This window comes from Podarcis liolepis (assembly GCF_965112155.1).
Source record: "Podarcis liolepis genome assembly, chromosome: 10".
NCBI classification, from domain to species: domain Eukaryota; kingdom Metazoa; phylum Chordata; class Lepidosauria; order Squamata; family Lacertidae; genus Podarcis; species Podarcis liolepis.
This window is the reverse complement of record NC_139562.1, coordinates 2,016,008-2,039,647: the sequence shown is the minus strand read 5'-3', so window position 1 is coordinate 2,039,647 and position 23,640 is coordinate 2,016,008. Positions and strand designations below refer to the sequence as shown.

General features: G+C 48.0%; 2 protein-coding genes and 1 long non-coding RNA gene across 7 annotated transcripts in view; 1 reads left to right on the top strand and 2 right to left on the bottom strand.

Moving 5' to 3' along the window:
• Positions 1 to 7,994, bottom strand: part of LOC310686862 (uncharacterized protein) — a 41,325-nt gene extending 33,331 nt beyond the window's left edge. For 2 of the 3 annotated variants that reach the window (XM_083461251.1, XM_083461252.1), the window contains exon 1: positions 7,822 to 7,994. The gene's annotated coding sequence lies outside the window, so the exon portion shown is untranslated. Of the gene's footprint in view, positions 1 to 7,816 lie in introns of all 3 variants that reach the window. The other variant, XM_083461253.1, reaches the window with a different exon arrangement.
• The window catches only part of LOC310687051, a 26,472-nt gene extending 11,936 nt beyond the window's left edge, over positions 1 to 14,536 (top strand). Inside the window, exon 2 of the long non-coding RNA XR_014516153.1 lies at positions 12,282 to 14,536. This is a non-coding gene — a long non-coding RNA (uncharacterized lncRNA). The remainder of the gene's footprint in view (positions 1 to 12,281) is intronic.
• On the bottom strand, positions 1,657 to 23,640 carry LOC310686905 (uncharacterized protein). 3 transcript variants are annotated; one of them, XM_083461414.1, is made up of 5 exons: positions 23,412 to 23,640; positions 22,028 to 22,200; positions 20,991 to 21,129; positions 4,604 to 6,427; positions 1,657 to 4,519 (listed from the first exon to the last, which is right to left on the bottom strand). In XM_083461414.1, exon 4 carries the CDS (start codon positions 6,339 to 6,341, stop codon positions 4,839 to 4,841), a length of 1,503 nt encoding a protein of 500 aa, XP_083317540.1. In that variant the 5' UTR covers positions 6,342 to 6,427; positions 20,991 to 21,129; positions 22,028 to 22,200; positions 23,412 to 23,640; the 3' UTR covers positions 1,657 to 4,519; positions 4,604 to 4,838. The 3 variants fall into 3 exon arrangements, with proteins under 3 accessions (XP_083317540.1, XP_083317538.1, XP_083317539.1); XM_083461412.1 differs by lacking the exons at positions 1,657 to 4,519; positions 4,604 to 6,427 and adding an exon at positions 15,230 to 19,329 and having other exon boundaries at positions 23,412 to 23,546; XM_083461413.1 differs by lacking the exons at positions 1,657 to 4,519; positions 4,604 to 6,427 and adding an exon at positions 15,230 to 19,320 and having other exon boundaries at positions 23,412 to 23,546.

The window sequence follows — 23,640 nt, the reverse complement described above, 5'->3', positions numbered from 1 at the left end:
AGTCCTGAAACCATTTAGACTCCCCAACTGACCAAATGTTTTCTCTGCAAGGAGGGAGGGGGTGAGGGAACCTTCCCATTGTCTCAGGAATTGGGAAATCACCATCTCAAAGGAATGGCCAGACTACCAGGAAAGTAATCAGATAAGGCATTATCAGAGAACCTGGCAGGCAGGAAAAACAACAACATTCACATTTCTGTTGTAGACCGCTTTTTCTGTGATGCAGGTATGATTTTTGTAGTAGGTGGTCTTGGGTTACACCCCTCCTGTGATGTATGGAGGGGTGGTCTGGAGCTCCAGGGCAGGGAATTTAAAATGTCTATATAAGGGCTGGCACGCCTTGGTTGGGGGTCCACCTCAGGGGAGCACCCTGTTGCAGGAGATCAATAAAGATCAGGCTTACTAGCTGCTTTGCTTCTCAATAGTCTCTGGTTGCCTCTGCTCTTTCCTCCAACCGATGGAGAACCTACAAGGGACTCTATAAAGGGAAGAAGGGCAGCTTTTGTTTACAACAGATGGCACCCCAGATGGGACCTTCGGTTGGCCAGATTCTGGGGGCAAGGAAGGACTGGTGATCCAGCGTGCACCAGGCCATTTGCCAGGAGGAGCCACCAGTCCTCTAGTGACCCCAGGGTCTGGAAAGAACTGGAGTTCCAGTGGGGCTAACCAGAGGAAGCAACACTTGATCAGACCAGCCTCAAATTTATTTATTTTTAAAAATAATCTTTATTGATTTAAATTACACACATATACAAAGAATTTGGAATCTCATACTGCAAAAATAAAATTAAAGAAAAAACGAAGAAGAAAAAAGGAAAGAAGAAAAGAAAGAAAAGAAAGAAAAAGCAGATTTATGTACATGATTAATTAAATAAAAAACACTTCTGAAAAAATGAGTCTTTCAATCATTCTCATTGTGCTGTTTATACTGCCGTTGTTTCTTTCGCACAGTTTTATATTCTTTAATATTGTTCCAGTCTACTCCACAAACAGTATTTGTTGTGTTCACAAGTATCACTCAAGTTCTGCTAATATGGTGTGGTTGGTACAATATGATCTTATATAATCCTTAAATATTCTCCATTCTCCAAATATTTTCTGGTTCAGTACTCCTCTAACTCTTCCCATCAGTTTTGCTTCTCTTGGTGATGTCCACAAGGGTATTTTTGGCTCAAGTAGTCCTTTATATTTATTCCAGATTTTATATCACGATTTTCTTATCACATGGCTCAAAAATCCCCTGTGGACCTTCACTTTTCCATATATTAAAGAAGCGTGCCATCCAGACCGATTCTCGTGGCCTTCCAAGTCTAATAGTGTAATCCAGTCTTTTATCCAAATCAAGTCTTTTAGTGTAATCCAGTCTTTTATCCAAACCAATCCTGCCGCCGCATGGTAGAATTCGAAATCTGGCAACGCAAAACCTCCTCTCTCCTTTTGATCTGTTAATAACTGGTGTTTAATTCTCGGTTTCTTTCCACTCCATATAAATCTAGATATTTCCCTTTTCCACTGCTTAAAACAATTCATTTCTCCTAAAATGGGCATTGTTTGGAATAAGAACATCATTTTGGGGAGGATATTCATTTTCACAACCGAGACTCTTCCCCAGAGTGAGAGATGGAGTTTGGTCCAAGTTTCCATATTTTTAAAAAGTTCTTTCTATACTTTACTATAATTATCCTCATATACATTTATACTTTTATTTGAAATCCAGATCCCTAGGTATTTAACCTTATTTTTAATTTCCAGGCCTGTTTTTTCTTGAAGTTCTTTTTTTTCGTCCATTGTGAGGCTTTTTGTCAGTAATTTAGTTTTTTGGAAGTTTATTTTCAGCCCCAGGCCGGCCATAAATTAATCTAGTAAAAGACCCTGGGGTGGCCAGGAGCAGCGCATGCGGACGTGAGTCTAGGAATGGAGAAGATTGTGGGCGGGATTCTCTGAAACACCCAGCAACCCAGATTCTCATCCTTTGCTGTCTCTTTTGCTTACGGTCTTCACTCCCAGCCTTCCTGGCAAGAGGTAGCGAGGAGGGGGAGGGGAGAACGGGAGACTTGGGGTTCTGCAGTTAGAGAGGCAATGAACTGCAAGGGGAGAACGCCAATCAAAGCTGTCATTCCCTGTCGGGGAACCTGATATCTGAAACTTTTCCTTTTTCCCCAAGGAAGACGCCCCCAAGGCTGGTCCAAGTGGACAGTTTGGATAGCAAGGGACTTCGGCTCAGTTTCCAATTTCTCTTTTTCTCATAAATGCAGCTGCACCAGCAGCACCAGGATCCGGAAGTGACTGGTGCGCGTCAGAGCGCAAGGGCATTTACAGTTCCTTTCCGTTCTCTCTGGATTTGGCACTGGGCTGCCAGGCGTCCAATGGAAAGGGACTCTTTTCCCTAGTGTGTAAGAGGCAGAAAAGGTTGCTGGGACCCCATGGTAAATAAAGGGAGGGAGAAGGACTTCATAGAGAAGGCGAACGACTGTCAGGTCAGGAAAGACCTGGGAAAAGGCTAGCGAGTTTTTGCTTTGGCTGAAAAATGGGATCCCCACATTCTAAGAGTTCTAACCGCCAGACTCAAAGGCATGTGCTGGTCGCAGCAGGAGGGGGAGTCTCCCTGGATGCTTCAGCAGCCGGCCTCCTCTGGGTCTCCTGGCCCCCTCCTCTCCTCCTTCCAAGCCTGAACTGCTCTCTGCCCCAGACTCCTCCTGCTCACCAAACCCTGTTTCCTCCTCAGCTTGCCACACCTCCCCTCCCACTCTGCTCCCTTTTCTCCCTCTTTTGGCTCAATGCCATCACACCACCAGGAAGGCAGCCCTCCTTCAGAAACACCAAGAGAGTAAACAGATAGTTCTTTGAATGGAGAGGAGCAGAAAGCAGAGTCCCCTCAAGATCAGTATTGGGACCTGTGGCTTTTCAACTTGTTCATCTAGACTTAGGAGGGAGCAGGGAGGGGGCAGTTTGCTGATGGCAGCAAATTGCCCAGGGTTGTTCAAACAAAGAGAGATTGCAAGGAGCTCCAAAGGGACTTCTCCAAAGGGACTTCTCCAAACAGGGTGAATGGGCAGAAAATACAGTTCATTATCAATAAGATTAAAGTGATGCATGTTGGGACAAAAAACCAAACACCTGTTAATATCATGTACAGGCTCATGGGGTCTGAACTGGATTTCCCTGTGTGCTCTAGACCAGGGGAGAGGGGAGCTGGTCACAGCAGGAGGGGGGGTCTCCCTGGATGCTTCAGCAGCCGGCCTCCTCTGGGTCTCCTGGCCCCCTCCTCTCCTCCCTCTGAGCCTGAACTGCTCTCTGCCCCAGACTCTTCCCGCTCACCTAACCCAGTTTCCTCCTCAGCTTGCAACATCTCCCCTTCCGGTCTGCTCCCTTTTCTCCCTCTTTCTGCTCACTGCCATCCCACCACAAGTCCCCAGGATCTGAGCCTTCTTCCCTTGTGGGTCCCCCAGCTTGTGCCCCCCCTCACCAGCCAGTCCTTGACAACAACAGCAGCCACAGCACTGTGGTCCTCTGGTAGGAAAACTCCCGAGAAGCATGATTGAAGCAAAACTTCTGGGACTATGGAAAAATGCTATCTTCCTCAAACCCCAGAATGAGCAGGAGTTCTGGGGTTTCCACATGGGGTTCATGAGTGAAGGTGGGGCCCCCAGGAGACTTCCCTAGTACCTGCAGCCCCTCCTTCCCCCTCTTGAAATTAGGCTGGGGGAGAAATCTCCCATTCAATTCCAGTATTTCAAGTTTTCTTCAGAACGCGCAGGACAGGAGGCAGCGATGAAGTTCTGGTGAAGAAGCAGTGCTTGGAGATCATGCGGTGGGGGTGGGGGTGGCAGAGTTTGGTACAAAAACCAAAAGTACTTTCATCTAAAATTATACTCACCATTGTGAGATGCTGCCTTCATTATTTGATTATTGTAATGTTTTACATATAAACACCAGAACTTCACATATACCTGATGCTTTTAGGAATGATTTCCTGCTGAGTTCATTGCTCAGAGTGGACTCTGAGAGGAAGAAGTCCCACACTCCATACATCTAAATGGGTTCTCCCATGTGAGTCCTGGGATGTTCCTTGATCACTCCATTATAAATAAAGCACTTCTTGCAATCTTTTCATTTAAACTTCTTCTCCTCTCTGAGTTTGTTGATGGTTTGAAGGGTTTCAATCCTTAAAGTTCTTCCTGTCCATAAGTCTGTTGATTTAGAACTTCCACTAGGACTGAACCTCTATCTACTTTACTGATATTTATACGGTTTGTCTTTTGTGTAGGTTTGTTGACATAAATCAAGGGTTCCACTCTGACTGAAGCTCCTTCCACAGTCCATACCTTTAAATGGTTTCTCCCCTGTATATCTACTGATGTTTTCTAAGATTTCCACTCTGAGTGAAATATTTACTGTACTCCATACATTGAAATGGTTTCTCTCCTATATGAGTCCGTTGATGTGATCTAAGGCTTGGATTACAATGGAAACTCTATCCACACTCTATACATTTATGTCGTTTCTCCCGTGTGTGAGTCTGTTGATTTTTTTTTTCAGTGTTCCACTCTGACTGAAGTCCTTTCCACACTCCATGCATTTAAATGGTTTCTCCCCATGTGACTCCGTTGATGTGATCTAAGGTGTGCACTCTGACTGAAGCTCTTTCCACACTCCATGCATTCATATGGTTTCTCCCCTGTGTGAGTCCGTTGATGTTGTCTAAGGCTTCCATTATCACTAAAGCTCTTTCCACACTCAATACATTTAAATGGTTTCTCCCCTGTGTGAGTCCGTTGATGATTTCTAAGGTGTCCACTCCGACTGAAGCTCTTTCCACACTCGATACATTGAAATGGTTACTCCCCTGTGTGAGTCCGTTGATGTTTTCTAAGACTTCCGCTATCACTAAAGCCCTTTCCACACTCGATACATTTAAATGGTTTCTCCCCTGTGTGAGTCCGTTGATGATTTCTAAGGTGTCCACTCCGACTGAAGCTCTTTCCACACTCGATACATTGAAATGGTTTCTCCCCTGTGTGAGTCCGTCGATGATTTCTAAGGCTTCCATTATCACTAAAGCTCTTTCCACACTCGATACATTGAAATGGTTTCTCCCCTGTGTGAGTCCGTTGATGATTTCTTAGGTGTGCACTCCGACTGAAGCCCTTTCCACACTCAATACATTGAAATGGTTTCTCCCCTGTGTGAGTTCGTTGATGACTTCTAAGGCTTCCATTTTCACTAAAGCTCTTTCCACACTCGATACATTTAAATGGTTTCTCCCCTGTGTGAGTCCGTTGATGATTTCTAAGGCTTCCATTTTCACTAAAGCTCTTTCCACACTCGATACATTTAAATGGTTTCTCCCCAGTGTGAGTCCGTTGATGATTTCTAAGGCTTCCATTTTCACTAAAGCTCTTTCCACACTCGATACATTGAAATGGTTTCTCCCCTGTGTGAGTTCGTTGATGATTTCTAAGGTGTGCACTCCGACTGAAGCTCTTTCCACACTCGATACATTTAAATGGTTTCTCCCCAGTGTGAGTCCGTTGATGGTTCCTAAGGCTTCCACTAACACTAAAGCTCTTTCCACACTCGATACATTGAAATGGTTTCTCCCCAGTGTGAGTCCGTTGATGATTTCTAAGGCTTCCACTAACACTAAAGCTCTTTCCACACTCGATACATTGAAATGGTTTCTCCCCTGTGTGAGTCCGTTGATGGTTCCTAAGGCTTCCATTTTCACTAAAGCTCTTTCCACATTCGATACACTGAAATGGTTTCTCCCCTGTGTGAGTCCGTTGATGGGATCTAAGGTGTCCATTCTGACTGAAGTCCTTTCCACACTCCATGCATTTAAATGGTTTATCCCCTGTGTGAGTCCGTTGATGGGATCTAAGGAGTCCATTCTGACTGAAGTCCTTTCCACACTCCATACATTTAAATGGTTTCTCACCTGTGTGAGTCTGTTGATGTTTACTAAGGCTTCCACTATCACTAAAGCTCTTTCCACACTCCATACATTTATATGGTTTCTCCCCTGTGTGAGTCCGTTCATGTCTTCTAAGGCTTCCACTATTATTAAAGTTCTTTCCACACTCCATACATTCATATGGTTTCTCCTCTGTGTGAGTCCGTTTGTGCAATTTAAGGTTTCCACTCTGACTGAAGTTCTTCCCACACTCCCTGCACGTAAAACGTTTTCTCTCTGTGTGAGTCCACTGGTGTGTTCTAAGTTTTGCATTGAAAGAGAAGCTCTTTCCGCACTCCATACCTTTAAATGGGTTCTTTCCTTTTTGTGTTTGTTGATGTGAACTATGTGTGCTCATACAGTGAAGCATATTCCACATTTCACACATTTTAATGGCTATTCCTAATGAAATGAAAGGTGCCTTGTCCCCTACAATTCTCCATCACCTTTTTCAGAGTGGGCAGAAAGGAAATCCTGTTTGGGTTTCAGGAAAGAGAACACAGAAAAAAAGGGCACATCACCCAACATTAGCATCTTCTCTTATTTCAACATCTCCTACATTCTCCCATGTCCTCCCCATGTTCCCAATTTTTAGGAAATAAAAATGGTATTTTGACACATGGTAGTAATGCATCAGGAACCTTTCATAATCCTCAATCATCTTTAATAACACAGCATGATTTCTGACATTGAATTATATATAAATTGCAGTATTGAAATGCGCCTGCTCCAGCTTCCTATTCTGATATTACTCTACTCTGCTTGTCTGTTTCTTACTTGAATGCTGTTTTGGTTTGCTAAGTCAGGGTTTTACTGTGAGTTACATTTTTGCTATTTTTGGATCCTGTTATGCTTATCTGTCTTCAGTAATAAATTTCTCAGCTGAATTATTTTTTTCTGCCTCTGAGTGTTTTTTCCTACTCTGCTAACTATACATCGATCATTATGGAGGAGCAAGATCTGCAACCCAAAGCCCTCAACAGCCTCGGCCCTGTGGACCTCACGGAGCATCTTCACCCCTATCGCTCAGTCCGGACAGGGAGGTCCTCCTCCGAGGGTCTTCTGCTGGTTCCCTTGCTGTTAGAAGTGAAGTTCCAGGTAAGCAGGCAGAGGGCCTCCTGCCCCATGGAATGCCCTCCCTTCTGAGGCCAAGGAGGTAGGCAACCCTCTGACATTTAGAAGACAGCAGTATCAGGAGGTTTGTAATGTTTGATTTTTTACTGTCTTGTATATGTACTGTACTGTCGGGAAGGTAAACGGCATTTCCGTGCGCTGCTCTGGTTCGCCAGAAGCAGCTTAGTCATGTTGGCCACATGACCCGGAAGCTGTACGCTGGTTCCCTCAGCCAATAAAGTGAGATGAGCGCCGTAACCCCAGAGTCGGCCACGACTGGACCTAATGTTCAGGGGTCCCTTTACCTTTACCTATATGTACTGTAAGCTGCCCAGAGTGGCTGGGGGAAAAGACGAATACTATAACTTTTACAGTGGTACTTCGTGTTACAGACGCTTCAGGTTACAGACTCCGCTAACCCAGAAATAGTACCTTCTGTTAAGAACTTTGCTTCAGGATGAGAACAGAAATCGCACGGCGGCCCCATTAGCTAAAGTGGTGGTTCAGGTTAAGAACAGTTTCAGGTTAAGAACGGACCTGCAGAACAAATTCAGTTCTTAACCCGAAGGACCACTGTACTATTATTATTATTATTATTACGAGATTTTTTGTAGTTAATTTGGAATTCGTACTGCAATATCAGCTCACGAAATGTTATGGGTGGAGAAAATCACAGGGTTGCTGTAAAATATAATCCCACCCAGGAAATCTCATTCACATACAGTCTGTAAATTTGGGGAGGTCACACACCTCACCTGTGCTAATACTGGCAGTCTTTGGCCTGCACAGGCACACCCGGTGTGTAGAGCCTCCAGCCCCAGGCACTGTCTATCATGAAAATGGGTCCTTTGACTGGGAAGATTCATGCAGTCACTGTCATTGGATGATGATGGGTTGTATCCCAGCTTGTCAGTCACTCTGACGTTGCCTAGAAAGAATAAGAGGAACAGAAATGCTTTTTACGGAAATGACTGGCAGAATCCGAGACCAGGGAGAAGAGTCGGTGGAAGAAAATTAAAGACTATCTACAGAAATATTGCAAAATTAATGAATGCTAGAATGCTGTTGGATAGAAACTATGTGGTCTTTAGCTGTAATGTTATAAGGGAATATGAAAAAATGGATTATTAATAGGTAAAAATTTAATGTTACAATACTTTATGATTAAAGACTAGGATATACAAAGAGGGGAGGGATTTGCTGAACTAATAATTTGAACTGGAATACAAAAAAGGGAGGTGTGAGGAGGTCCGGGAAAAAAGCAAATGAAAGATAAGTAATGGAAAGAATGAATTGTTTTTAACCATTTTTATTTTGTATTTTTCTTTTTTCGTTTTCTTTATTCTGTAATATTCTGAAAATCTTAATAAATATCTTTTTAAAAAATAAAAGAAATGCTTTTGAGGTGCAACTTCTATATCAATCCTGAGAGCCATTCCATGGACTCTGCACCCCTGTTTCTGATGACAGGTGTACATTATCCTCATTCTCAGTGGAAAAGCCTGAGAGAGAGGAAAAGGTTTCTGGCTGCTTCCTGGGTGGGATTGCGGAAACCAAGAGCCGCTTCTGAGAAGGCCTCCCCCCTCCCGCCTCGTCTCGGGATTTCCTCTCCTCTCCAGGGGACCAATGGTTGGACTGGGCAGAAGCGCTGTGTCCGGACAGGGCAGGGACTTATGGGGTGGGAAGAGGATGGAGATTGCAGGATGGAAGGGTGGGGGCAGGACCCCCACTTTCCAGGGATCCCTCTCTGGTCGCCTTGAGGGGGGGGGCATTCCTGGGCGGGAGGGAGAAGCCAAGGCGGCCCCTTCGAAGATTGCCTAAGGAAGCCACGATTGAGACGCCCCCCCAAAAAAACTGGTCTTCCTATCTCCCCCCCCCCAGTGCTCCTCTTCCCTTCCCCCTCCCTCTCTCCCGCAGTTTCCCCTGCACTCTAGCGCGACTGACACCTCGCCCTGCGCGCCCCATCTCTCCATCCTAGCCCCCCCCCGAACAGGAGCAATGGAGGGACTGGGGGGTCTCTATCCAGGCGTCTCTCGCGCCCCTTAACCCTTTCATGGGACGCGCGGAGCCTGGGAAACGGGGCGAGGGGTCCGCCCTGCGAGGAAAGCTCCCTTCGCAGCACGCGTGCCGGGATCCAGGCCCCACGAAAGGCGGTTTGGGGAGCTGGCGGGGTATCTGGGTCCTTTCTCCCCTCTCCCCCCCCCCCGCGATCCCTTTACCTCTTTGTTCTCGCTCCCGATTCTCCTCTCCTTTCCTGCAACATCCGGGGGGGGTCCCCTGCCTCCTCCCTCCCCTTTCCGAAGGCGCCCCCCCCCATGACCTACGGGACAGAGCAGCAATCCGGAGTGGAAGCTCCACTTCCGGGAGAAGCAGGCAGGGTGGGAGGGGGCTCACCCCCCCCCCCATTCCTGTAACAGAAGAGCCGGATTGGAGGAGGAGGAGGAAGAGGAAGAGGAGGAGGAGGAGGAGGAAGGGCTGCAACGTATGGGAGGGCGGGAATTGGGGTTGTGGGGGCGGGGTGAGAGGAGGATGTGCCGGGAGGGGAGGGAAAGAATTGAGGGGGGGAGAGGAAGGTTTCCCCCCTCCCCTCTTCCTTCTGGATCAGGAGAGCGGGGGAGGGGCTGATCCCGGAGATCCAGCTGCAAAGAGGGGTCCCCCCCACAAGTGCAACATCCTCCCCTCCCCCATCCCACGAGCTTAGATCCCTCCGTGTTTTAGGTCTTGGTGCTGTTCAAACGAGGAATGGAGGGGGGCAGCTAAACGACTCCCCCCAAATCCCAGCTCCCCACCCCAGCCTCTGACTCAGGCCAGGACAAGGACCGTGGACACAGGCCCCGTCCCTGCACAACAGCCAAGAGGCTCAGAAAAGCAGCCAATACAATTGTAGCCAGAAGCGGATACCGTGAATCGGACCGTTTCCTCGACTATCCAATATAGAAAGCTGAAGAAACGTCAAATAATCGCCAAAATTCTACGGTTTGACCGGTTTCCTTGCTTCCAAAGTCTAATGATTCCTCTCCAATTAGGGGATCCAGGGCTCCCCCTGACTCCATAATCCCTTAGCAGGCAGGAGGCGATCAAGGGCAGCACATGCCCCAGGCAGAAATCCATCGGGGCGGCGGGTTGAATCCTGATACTTTGAAGGGAGAAGGGCAGGAAAGCCTTTCAGCTGGGGGATGGGTAAATACTATTACGTTCTTTGGGGAAGAGGGCAGTTAAAAGGTTTGGGAAATTGGGCTTCCCAGAAGAGGCCCCTGCTCGGCCCCTGGGAGGACAGGGGCCCCTTGGGCCTGATCCTGCAGGGCTCACCTGACGCTCTGATGCAAGTGAACCCCCCCCCTTTGTCCTTCAGGGAGAACAGGGTTTCCCAAACTTGGGTCTCCAGCTGCTTTTGGACTACAGCTCCCATCACCCTGAGCTAGCAAGACCAGTGGTCAGGGATGATGGCTATTGCCGTCAGGATCTCCAGGTGGCTCTGGCAAGTGAGCCCAGCTGCCTGTGACAAGAGTGGGGGAATTCCTTCCTGCTGTTATGGAAATTACAAGGGTGTGTGTGTTTACCATCTGACATTATCCCCTGGGTCCAAAACCCAGGGGTCCGCCCTGCGAGGAAAGCTCCCTTCGCAGCACGCGCACCGGGATCTAGGCCCCACGGAAGGAGCTTGGGGAGTTGGAGGGGTCTCTGGGACCTCGTCTCCTCCCTCCTCCTCCCCCCGCCCCTGGCCCCCCTCCCATCCCGGGGTCTCCCCTGCACCCAGAGCCCCCTTGGCTCACCCCTCGCCAGGCGCAACCCATCTCTCCGTCCCTATTGCCCCCCAAGACGAGCAAGTGGGGACAGGGGGGGGGTTCTCTATTCTGGCTTCTCTCCGCGCCCCAGGGATGCCTGCGCGGGGGAAACGGGGCCAGGGAGTCCTCGTGGGTGGGCGCCCCATCTCCGCCTCTTCGCAGCAAGCGTGCCGGGATCCAGGCCCCACGGAAGGCGCTTGGGGGAGCTGGAGGGGTCTCTGGGTCCTTTTCTCCTCCCTCCTTCTCCCCCCCCCCGCGACCCCTTTACCTCTTTGTCCTCGCACCCGATTCTCCTTTCCTGCAACATCCACGGGGGGGGGGTTCCCCTGCCTCCTCCCTCCCCTTTTCGAAGGCGCCCTCCCCCTCTAGAGCTACGCCGCAGAGCAGCAATCCGGAGTGGAAGCTCCACTTGCGGAAGAAGCAGGCAGGGTGGGAGGGTGCTCACCCCCCCATTCCCGGAGCAGAAGCCGGATTGGAGGAGGAGGAGGAAGGGGTGGGATGTTTGGGGGCGGGATCTGGGGTTGTGGGGGCGGGGTGAGAGGAGGATGTGCCGGGAGGGGAGGGAAAGAATTGAGGGGGGGAGAGGAAGGTTTTCCCCCTCCCCTTATCCTTCTGGGATCAGGAGAGCGGGGGAGGGGCTGATCCCGGAGATCCAGCTGCAAAGTGGGTCCCGTCCCGCCTACAAGGTTTGCATTGCAACATCCTCCCCTCCCCCACCTGGAAACTCCCCTTTGTCTCCTGGAAAGTACTCATGGGGAGGGGGAAAGGAAGAACCAGCCAGGTGACAGGACACTCAGGTTACCACCACCACCCCTCCCTCAACCCCTCCTTTCTGTGATGTATGTATGATGTTTCTGGGGGTGGTCTTGATCTACAGGGTGGCAATTTCAAAAGTCTTTATAAGCCGTTGCACAGCATTTTTCTGGGTCCTTCCACTCTCCTGCAAGTGAGGGGAGCACCCTGTTGCAACAGATCAATAAAGGCCAAGCCTACAGGCTGCTGTTTTGCTCCAAGTTATCCTGGTTGGTGTCTTTGTTTTTGTCCAAGGGAGCCCTCAGATTTTTCCGTTAGCAGACACAGGCACCGTCCATGCACAACAGCCAAGAGGCTCAGAAAAGCAGCCGATACAATTGTAGAAAGAAGCAGATTCCATGTCTTAAGGGAGAAATCTGAGGGCTCCTCAGAGGAGGGCTCCTCCTCAAGGAGACCAGCCAGGAAGAGCAGAGCAAAAGAGCAGCCAGTCGGCTTGGTCTTGATTGAAGACTGTCCCCACAGGACTCCCACCTGCCACCAGGTGGAACAAGATCGAAGCCCCCAACAAAAGAAGGCCCCTAACTTTTAATAGCTGCTAATCCCCCAAGCTACACCCCCAAGACTACATCATTGACACATCACACAGAGGAGGGGTTCAGGAAGAAGAAGAAGAAGAGTTTGGATTTGATATCCCGCTTGATCACTACCCAAAGGAGTCTCAAAGCGGCTAACATTCTCCTTTCCCTTCCTCCCCCACAACAAACACTCTGTGAGGTGTGTGGGGCTGAGAGACTTCAGAGAAGTGTGACTTCTTTGAAGGAGGAGGAGTTGTGGTGGTAACCTGAGGGTCTTGTCACCTGTCCGGTTCCTCCTTTCCCTTCCCCATGATTACATTCCTGAGGACAAAGGGGAGTTCACTGCTTCCTGCCCCCAGAGGGAAGGGCTGGTCACTGTCCTGTGTTTCAGTCCATATTGAATCCACTTCCATATGCAGGTCCTTTGTGAGTGGAATGATCTTCTGTCTAGGACCAACAAGGTTGGCATGCCAATTGAGTAGGGCTCACTGCGGACGTGTTGGCTGCCTTGTGTCAAGTCTCCCCCCTTTGATAGTCCTTCCCTCATGGTGCAAAATAAAAGTCGAACGGTGCAGATCCAATGTACGGCTGATTTTCTTTGAATTTATAACAGAAGTGTTGCCTATGTCGTGTGTGAGTGTCGTGTTTGTACAAACTGAATGATTGCAACACATGAATCCCAGTCCCAAAGAAGGGCAGTGCCAAAGAATGCTCCACCTACCGCACAATTGCGCTCATTTCACACGCTAGCAAGGTTATGCTTAAAATGCTACAAGGCAGGCTCAAGCAGTATGTGGACTGAGAACTCCCAGAAGTGCAAGCTGGATTTAGAAGAGGCAGAGGAACCAAATTTAGAAGAGGCAGAGACCAAATTGCAAACATGCGCTGGATTATGGAGAAAGCTAGAGAGTTCCAGAAAGACATCTACTTCTGCTCCATTGACTATGCAAAAGCCTTTGACTGTGTTGACCACAGCAAACTATGGCAAGTTCTTAAAGAAATGGGAGTGCCTGATCACCTCATCTGTTTCCTGAGAAATCTCTTTGTGGGACAAGAAGCTACAGTTAGAACTGGATATGGAAGAACTGATTGGTTCAAAATTGGGAAAGGAGTACGACAAGGCTGTATATTGTCTTCCTGCTTATTTAACATAAATGCAGAATTCATCATGTGAAAGGCTGGTCTGGATGAATCATGTAATAAAAAATTTAAGGTCTTATATATATACTAAATGTTCATAAATGTACAAACCAAGTGCATACATAGATATGTCAACCACATGTCTGGAGCAGCATAGGAAGACCGTCCTGAAACCATTTTGACTCCCAAACTGACCAAATGTTTACTCTGCAAGGAGGGAGCAGGTGAGGGAACCTTCCCATTGTCTCAGGAATTGGGAAATCACCATCTCAAAGGAATGGCCAGACTACCAGTAAAGGGAATCAGATAAGGCATTATCAGATAACCTGGCAGACAGGAAAAACAACAACATTCAAATTTCTGTTGTAGACCACCTTTTCTGTGATGTAGGTATGATGTATGTGGGGGGTGGTCTTGGGTTACGCCCTTTCTGTGATGCATGTATGATGTATGGAGGGGTGGTCTTGAGCTCCAGGGCAGGGAATTTAAAATGTCTATATAAGGGCTGGCACGCCTTGGTTCGGGGTCCTCCTCCTTTCCTGCGTGTGAGGGGAGCACCCTGTTGCAGCAGATCAATAAAGATCAAGCTTGCTAGCTGCTTTGCTTCTCAATATTCTCTGGTTGGCCTCAGTTGTTTTCTCCTACTGATGGAGAACCTACAAGGGACTCTATAAAGGGCTCTTGTGTCCCCCATAAGGGAAGAAGGGCAGCTTTTGTTTACAACAGATGGCACCCCAGTTGGGACCTTCGGTTGCCCGGATTCAAGGGGGGGGGCAAGGAAGGACCGGTGATCCAGCGCGCACCAGGCCATTTGCCAGGAGGAGCCACCAGTCCTCTAGTGACCCCAGGGTCTGGAAAGAACTGGAGTTCCAGCGGGGCTAACCAGAGAAAGCAACGCTTGATCAGGCCAGCCACAAAATGATTTATTTTTAAAATAATCTTTATTGATTTAAACTGCACACATATACAAAGAATTTGGAATCTCATACTGCAAAAAAGAAAACTAAAAAAAAACAATGAAGAAAAAAGGAAAGAAAATACAGAAAAAGGAAAGAAGAAAAAGCAGATTTATGTGCATAAAAAATTTAATCTTCCTAATTAAATAAAAAAGACTTCTGACAAAATGAGTCTTTCAATCATTCTCATGGTACTGTTTATACTGCCGTTGTTGTCCCCCCCCCCACAGTTTTATATTCTTTAATATTGTTCCAGTCTACTCCACAAACAGCATTTGTTGTGTTTACAAGTATCACTCAAGTTCTGCTAATATGGTGTGGTTGGTCTTATATGATTATATGATCTTCTATAATCCTCAAATATTCTCCATTCTCCAAATATTTTCTGGTTCAATACTCCTCTAACTCTTCCCGTCAGTTTTGCTAGTTGTAAATATTCTAACATGAGTATATAGCTTCTCTTGGTGATGTCCACAAGGGTATTTTTGGCTCAAGTATTCCTTTATATTTATTCCAGATTTTATTTCACATGGCTCAAAAATCCCCTGTGGACCTTCACTTTTTCGTATATTAAAGAAGCGTGCCATCCAGACAGATTCTCGTGGCCTTCCAAGTCTAACAGGTCCGTATCTTTTAGTGTAATCCAGTCTTTTATCCAAACCAATCCTGCCGCCGCATGGTAGAATTCCAAATCTGGCAATGCAAAACCTCCTCTCTCCTTTTGATCTCTTAATAACTGGTGTTTAATTCTCGGTTTCTTTCCACTCCATATAAATCTAGATATTTCCCTTTTCCACTCCTTAAAACAATTCATTTCTCCTAAAATGGGTATTGTTTGGAATAAGAAAATCATTTTGGGGAGGATATTCATTTTCACAACCGAGACTCTTCCCCAGAGTGAGAGATGGAGTTTGGTTCAGGTTTCCATATTTTTTTAAAAAAATCTTTCCATACTTACTATAATTATCCTCATATAAATTTAAACTTTTATTTGAAATGCAGATTCCTAAGTATTTAACCTTATTTTTAATTTCCCGGCCTGTTTTTTCTTGAAGTTCTTTTTTTTTTCTTCCATTGTGAGGCTTTTTGTCAGTAATTTAGTTTTTTGGTAGTTTATTTTCAGGTCCAGGCCGGCCATAAATTAATCTAGCAAAAGACCCCGGGATGGCCAGGAGCAGCGCATGTGGACGTGAGTCTCAGAATGGAGAAGATTGTGGGCAGGATTCTCTGAAACACCCAGCAACCCAGATTCTCATCCTTGGCTGTCTCTTTTGCTGACGGTCTTCACTCCCAGCCTTCCTGGCAAGAGGTAGCGAGGAGGGGGAGGAGAGAACAGGAGAATTGGGGTTCTGCAATTAGAGAGGCAATTAACTGCAAGGGGAGAACGCCAATCAAAGCTCTCATTCCCTGTCGGGGAACCTGAGATCTGAAACTTTTCCTTTTTCCCAAGGAAGACGCCCCAAGGCTGGTCCCAGTGGCCAGTTTGGATAGCAAGGGACTTGGGCTCGGTTTCCAATTTCTCTTTTTCTCCTAAATGCAGCTGCACCGGCAGCACCAAGATCCGGGAGGAAGTGACTGGTGCGCGTCAGAGCGCAAGGGCGTTTACAGCTCCTTTCCGTTCTCTCTGGAGCAGCCGGATTTGGCACTGGGCTGCCAGGCGTCCAATGGAAAGGGATTCTTTTCCCTAGAGGCAGAAAAGGTTGCTGGGAGCCCATGGGAAAAAGAAGGAGAAGGACTTTGTAGCGTTCTTCGTAGAGAAGACGAACGACTGTCAGGTCAGGAAAGACCTGGGAAAAGGCTAGCGGGTTTTTGTTCTGGTTGAAAAATGGGATCCCCACATTCTAGGAGTTCTAACCACCAGACTCAAAGGAATGTGCTGGTTGCAGCAGGAGGGGGGTTTCCCTGGATGCTTTAGCAGTTGGCCTCCTCTGGGTCTCCTGCCCCCCCTCCTCCCTCTGAGTCTGGACTGCTCTCTGCCACAGACTCTTCCAGTTCACCAAACCCTGTTTCCTCCTCAGCTTTCAATATCTCCCCTTCCGGTCTGCTCCCCTTTCTCCCTCTTTCGGCTCATCCCATCATCAGTCAACAGGATCTGAGCCTTCTTCCCTTGTGGGTCCCCCAGCTTGTGCCTCTCGCCCCTCACCAGCCAGTCCATGACAACAACAGCAGCCACAGCACTGTGGTCCTCTGGTAGGAAAACTCCCGAGTAGCATGATTGAAGCAAACCTTCTGGGACTATGGAAAAATGCTATCTTCCTCAAACCCCAGAATGAGCAGGAGCTCTGGGGTTGCCCCATGGGGTTCATGAGTGAAGGTGGGCCCCCCAGGAGACTTCCCTGGTACCTGCAGACCCTCCTTCCCCCTCTTGAAATTAGGCTTGGGGGGGAATCTCCCATTCAATTTCAGTATTTCAAGTTTTCTTCAGAACGTGCAGGGCAGGAGGCAGCGATGAAGTTCTGGTGAAGAAGCAGTGCTTGGAGATCATGCGGTGGGGTGTGTGTGACAGAGTTTGGTGCAAAAACCAAAGGTACTTTCATCTAAAATTATACTCACCATTGTGAGATGCTGCCTTCATTATTTCATTATTATACAGTTTTACATATAAACATCAGAACTTCACATATACCTGATGCTTTTAGGAATGATTTCCTGCTGAGTTCATTGCTCAGAGTGGACGACATCCCACACTCGATACATCTAAATGGGTTCTCCCATGTGAGAGTCCCTAGATGTTCCTTAAATAAAGGTAAAGGTAAAGGGACCTCTGACCATTAGGTCCAGTCATGGCCGACTCTGGGGTTGTGGCGCTCATCTCACTTTTTTGGCTGAGGGAGCCGGCGTACAGCATCTGGGTCCTGTGGCCAGCATGACTAAGCCGCTTCTGGCAAACCAGAGCAGCGCACGGAAACGCCGTTTACCTTCCCACCGTAGTAGTACCTATTTATCTATTTGCACTTAACATGCTTTCGAACTGCTAGGTTGGCAGGAGAAGGGACCGAGCAAAAGGAGCTCAACCTGTTGCGGGGATTCAAACCACTGACCTTCTGATCGGCAAGTCCTAGGCTTTGTGGTTTAACCCACAACGCCACCCGCGTTCCTGTTCCTTAAATACTCCATTATAAAGAAAGCACTTTTTGCAGTCTTTTGATTTAAACTGCTTCTCCTCTCTGAGTTTGTTGATGGTTTGAAGGGTTTCAACTCTGAGTTCTTCCTGTTCATTAGTCTGTTGATTTTGAACTTCCACTAAGAGTGAACCTCTTTCTACTTTCCTGATATTTAGATGGTTTCTCCTTTGTGTGAGTTTGTTGACATAAATCAAGGGTTCCACTCTGACTGAAGCTCCTTCTTCAGTCCATACCTTTAAATGGTTTCTACCCCACGTGTCTGCTGATGTTTTCTAAGATTTCCACTCTGAGCGAAGCATTTACTGTACTCCATACAATGAAATGGTTTCTCCCCTGAGTGAGTCCGTTGATGTTTTCTAAGGCTTCCATTTTCACTAAAGCTCTTTCCACACTCCATACATTTAAATGGTTTCTCCCCTGTGTGAGTCCGTTGATGATTTCTAAGGTTTCCACTCCGATTGAAGCTCTTTCCACAATCCATACATTTAAATCGTTTCATACCGATGTGAGCCTGTTGATGTCTTCTCAGGTTTCCACTAAAACGGAAGCTCTTTCCACACTCCATACATTTAAAGGGTTTCGACCCTGTGTGAGTCCGTTGATGTTGTCTAAGTTGTGCACTCTGACTGAAGCTCTTTCCACACTCGATACATTTATATGGTTTCTCCCCTGTGTGTGTCCGTTGATGATTTCTTAGGTTTCCACTCTGACTGAAGCTCTTTCCACAATCCATACATTTAAATCGTTTCATACCGATGTGAGCCTGTTGATGTCTTCTCAGGTTTCCACTAAAACGGAAGCTCTTTCCACACTCCATACATTTAAAGGGTTTCATCCCTTTGTGAGTCCGTTGATGTTGTCTAAGGTGTGCACTCTGACTGAAGCTCTTTCCACACTCGATACATTTATATGGTTTCTCCCCTGTGTGAGCCCGTTGATGATTTTTAAGGTCTCCACTCTGACTGAAGCTCTTTTCACACTCCATACATTGAAATGGTTTCTCCCCTGTGTGAGTCCGTTGATGTTGTCTAAGTTGTCCATTCTGACTGAAGCTCTTTCCACACTCCATGCATTTAAATGGTTTCTCCCCTGTGTGAGTCCGTTGATGTGTTCTAAGGTTTCCACTCTGATTGAAGCTCTTTCCACACTCGATACATTTAAATGGTTTATCCCCTGTGTGAATCCGTTGATGTGTTCTAAGGTTTCCACTATTACTAAAGCTCTTTCCACACTCGATACATTTATATGGTTTATTCCCTGTGTGAGTCCGTTGATGTGTTCTAAGGTTTCCATTATCACTAAAGCTCTTTCCACACTCCATGCATTTATATGGTTTCTCCCCTGTGTGAAACCGTTGATGTGTTCTAAGGTTTCCATTATCACTAAAGCTCTTTCCACACTCCATACATTGAAATGGTTTCTCCCCTGTGTGAGTCCGTTGATGTGATCTAAGGTGTGAACTTCTACTGAAGTCCTTTCCACACTCCATGCATTTAAATGGTTTCTCCCCTGTGTGAGTCCGTTGATGTCTTCTAAGTATTCCTTTTTCACTAACTCTCTTTCTGCACTCCATGCATTCAAATGGTTTCTCCCCTGTGTCCCCGTTTGTGCAATTTAAGGTTTCCAGTCTGACTGAAGTTCTTCCCACACTCCCTGCACTTAAAATGTTTTCTCTCTTTGTGAGTCCGCTGGTGTGTTCTAAGTTTTGCATTGAAAGAGAAGCTGTTTCCACACTCCATACCTTTTAAATGGGTTCTTTCCTTTTTGTGTTTGTTGATGTGAACTATGTGTGCTCATTCAGTGAAGCATATTACTCATTTCACACATTTTAATGGCTATTCCTAATGAAACAAAAGGTGCCTTGTCCCCTGCAATTCTGTCTTCTCCATCCCCTTTTTCAGAGTGAGCAGAAAGGAAATCCTGTTTGGGCTTCAGGAAAAAGAAAACACACAAAAAAAAGGATACATCAACCGCCATTAGCACCGTCTCTTTTTTCAACATCTCCTACATTCTCCCATGTCCTTCCCATGTTCCCAATTTTTAGGAAATGAAAATGCTATGATGTCAAATGGTAGTAATGCATCAGCAACCTTTCATAATCCTCAATCAGCTTTAATAACAGCATGATCTTGGAATACTGTTGTCCTGTGGGACTGCCTTTCAAATCAAGTGGTTGCCCCCGTTTCCACATCTAGAACTTAATGAATCACCTGCATAGTCCCACTGACCTCAGGAGGTCCATATGGACTATTTTGGGAGACCCAGGCCTTCATCTCTTCCAGGGATTGTGGTCTGGCTCAATCAGAGAACTAGTGACAAGGCTTGGTGCTTGGGGTCAGCTGAATGGGTGCTCAGGGAAGCTCCTGTTCTTGGAGATGGACCTCTGTCTACATGCCTCACATTGCATGGAGAGAGCAGGAGAAGCAGAAGGAAAGCAGCTGGCACATGGGAATCCCAGGCGGAAACACCCACCCCAATGGTCCTTTATAATGATGATGTGCTGCCTGATCCTGTGCTTGTCTTCTGACACAGGACTATCCTAATCTGGCACTGAAAGGCAGGATATTCAAGGCAAGGAGATAACTGTACTTAATGGTAGGTAGCCATATTGGTCTGACACAGTTGAAGTAAAAAAAATAACAAAAATAGTCCAGTAGCACCTTAGGGTCCTGGGAGAAAAGCAATGAGAAACCTAGACAGCATCTTAAAATGCAGAGACATTTTAAGGTCTCTGCCAACAAAGGTCCGTATAGTTAAAGCCATGGTTTTCCCAGTAGTGATGTATGGAAGTGAGAGCTGGACCATAAAGAAGGCTGAACGCCGAAGAATTGATGCTTTTAAACTATGGTGCTGGAGAAGACTCTTGAGAGTCCCATGGACTGCAAGAAGATCAAACCTCTAGATTCTGAAGGAAATCAGCCCTGAGTGCTCACTGGAAGGACAGATCCTGAAGCTGAGGCTCCAAGACTTTGGCCACCTCAAGAGAAGACTCCCCAGGAAAGACCCTGGTGTTGAGAAAGATGGAGGGCACAAGGAGAAGGGAAAGACAGAGGATGAGATGGTTGGGCTGTGTTCTCGAAGCTACCAGCATAAGTTTGAACAAACTGCGGGAGGAAGTGGAAGACAGGAGTGCCTGGCGTGCTCTGGTCCAGGGGGTCATGAAGAGTCGGACAAGACTAAATGAATTAACAACAGCAGCAGCAGCAGCAGCACCTTAGGGACCAACTAAGTTTGTTCGAGGTATAAGCTTTTGTGTGCATGCACACTTCTTCATATAGTGAAGAGTAGTAGATGGTAGTAGGAGTACCCTTCTGAGGAAAAACCCCAGCCCACCCTCCCACGATATACAAGGGTCTGGTGACATCTGTGTCAGTGTATCTGAAGAAGTGTGCATGCACACAAAAGCTTATATCTAGAAAAATCATAGGTGCTACTGGATTAATTTTTATTTCAACTGCGTCAAACCAACACGGCTCCCTACCTGCATCTAGATGTCATGGGGAGCAGTAGTTCCTTTGGTGGTGGTCATGTCCTGCACCTTCTGGGGTCATTTTTCCACCCTTGGTCCCCACCCTGCACTCGGCTCTCACCTGTGGCTTCCAGAAGCTGTCAGCATGCAACAGGGGTTCAAGCAACGGCTTCAACCAGCCGGCTAAACCAGGTGAGGAAAGCTGATGGGTCTCAAATCCTTGGGGGGCTGGGGATTTCTGCTGCACCTGAAGTCAAGCCCTGGTGGATGGAGAGGAGGAGAACAACCGTGAATCCCACAGTCCAGAAGGCAGATTCTGCCTGTGTGGAAGGGGAACGTGAAGGGCAGGTGGGGCACGTCCACCTGGAGGCTTGTTATCTAGTCCCAGGGTTATTCTGACGTTGAATTATATATGAATTACAGTATTGAAATGCGCCTGCTCCCACTTCCTATTCTGATATTACTCTACTCTGCTTGTCTGTTTCTTACTTGAGTGCTGTTTTGGAATGCTAAGTCAGGGTTTTACTGTGAGTTACATTTTTGCTATTTTTTGGGTCCTGTTATGCTTATGTGTCTTCAGTAATAAATTTCTTAGCTGAATTACTTTTTTCCTGACCCTGTGTTTTTTCCTACTCTGCTAACTATACATCGATCATTATGGAGGAGCCAGTGGCGTAGCGTGGGGGGTGCAGGGAGGCCGGCCAGTGAAGCGAGATGAGCCCCGCAACCCCAGAGTCGTCTACAACTGGACCTAATGGTCAGGGGTCCCTTTACCTTTACCTATATGTACTGTAAGCTACCTCGGGTTACAGGCGCTTCAGGTTACAGACTCCGCTAACCCAGAAATAGTACCTTTTGTTAAGAACTTTGCATCAGAAATCGCACAGCGGCAGCAGGAGGCCCCATTAGCTAAAGTGGTACCACAGGTTAAGAACAGTTTCAGGTTAAGAACGGACCTCCAGAACGAATTCAGTTCTTAATCCAAGGTACCACTGTACTATTATTATTATTATCGTGTGATTTTTTGTATTTATTTTGGAATTTTTACTGCAATATTAGCTTATGAAATATTATGGGCGGAGAAAATCACAGGGTTGCCGTAAAAGATAATCCCATTCACATACAGTCTGGAAATTTGGGGGGGGTCACACACCTCACCTGTGCTAATACTGGCAGTCTTTGGCCTGCACAGGCACACCCGGTGTGTAGAGCCTCCAGCCCCAGGCACTGTTTATCATGAAAATGGGTCCTTTGACTGGGAAGATTCATGCAGTCGCTGTCATCGGATGATGAAGGATTGTATCCCAGCTTGTCAGTCACTCTGACATTGGCTACAAAGAATAAGAGGAACAGAAATGCTTTTGAGGTGCAACTTCTGTATCAATCCTGAGAGCCATTCCATGGACTCTGCACCCCTGTTTCTGATGACGGGTGTACATTATCCTCACCCTCAGCGGAAAAGACAATAAAGATGGAAGCCTGAGAGAGAGGAAAAGGTTTCTGGCTGCTTCCTGGGTGGGATTGCGGAAACCAAGAGCCGCTTCTGAGAAGGCCTCCCCCCTCCCCCCTTGTCTCGGGATTTCCTCTCCTCTCCAGGGGGACCAATGGTTGGACTGGGCAGAACTGCTGTGTCTGGACAGGGCAGGGGCTTATGGGGTGGAAGGAGGATGGAGGTTGCAGGAAGGAAGGGGTGGGGAGACAGAACCCCCACTTTCCAGGGATCCCTCTCTGGTCGCCTTGAAGGGGGGGGGCATTCCTGGGCGGGAGGGAGAAGCCAAGGCGGCCCCTCCGGAGATTCCCCGAGGAAGGCATGATGGAGACGCCCCCCCCCCCAAGAGTGGTCTTCCTATCTCCCCCCCCTGCCAATGCTGCATTCCCTCCTCCCCCCACTTCCTCGACCCCCTCCCTCTCTCCCGGAGTCTCCCTGCATCCGGAGGCTTCCTTGGCACCACTCCCCCCACGTCCTGCGCCCCCATCTCTCCAGCCGGAGGGGCCCCCCAAGACGAGCCTGGGAGGGACAGGGGGGTCTCTATCCCTCGTGCCCGTTAACCCTTTCGTGGCCCACCTCTCTCTGCGCTGAGCCCCCAGCGCTCCGGATATTCCCAGCGGGCGCCACGATGGAGACTTCTCCCCAAAGACTGGTCTTCCTATCTCCCCCCCCCCAAGTGCTGCACTTCCCTCCCCCCTCCCTCTCTCCCGGAGCTTCCCCTGCACTTCGGCGCGACTGACCCATCGCCGTGCGCGCCCCATCTCTCCATCCACAGGGCCCCCCAACAGGAGCAAGGGAGGGACAGGGGGGGTCTCTATCCAGGCGTCTCTCGCGCCCCTTAACCTTTTCATGGGCCGCGCGGAGCCTTGGGAAACGGGTGAGGGGTCCGCCCTGCGAGGAAAGCCCCCTTCGCAGCACGCGTGCCGGGATCCAGGCCCCACGGAAGGCGCTTGGGGGAGCTGGAGGGGTCTCTGGGTCCTTATCTCCCCCCTTTCCCATCCCGCGATCCTCTTCTCCCCTCTCCTTCTCCTCCCCCCCCCCCGACCCCTTTACCTCTTTGTCCTCGCTCTCGATTCTCCTTTCCTGCAACATCCATGAGGTGGGGGGGTCCCCTGCCTCCTCCCTCCCCTTTCCGAAAGCCCCCCCCCCAGCTACGGGGCAGAGCAGCAATCCGGAGTGGAAGTTCCACTTCCGGGAGAAGCAGGCAGAGTTGGAGGGGGCTCACCCCCCCCCACATTCCTGGAGCAGAAGCCGGATTGGAGGAGGAGGAGGAGGAGGAGGA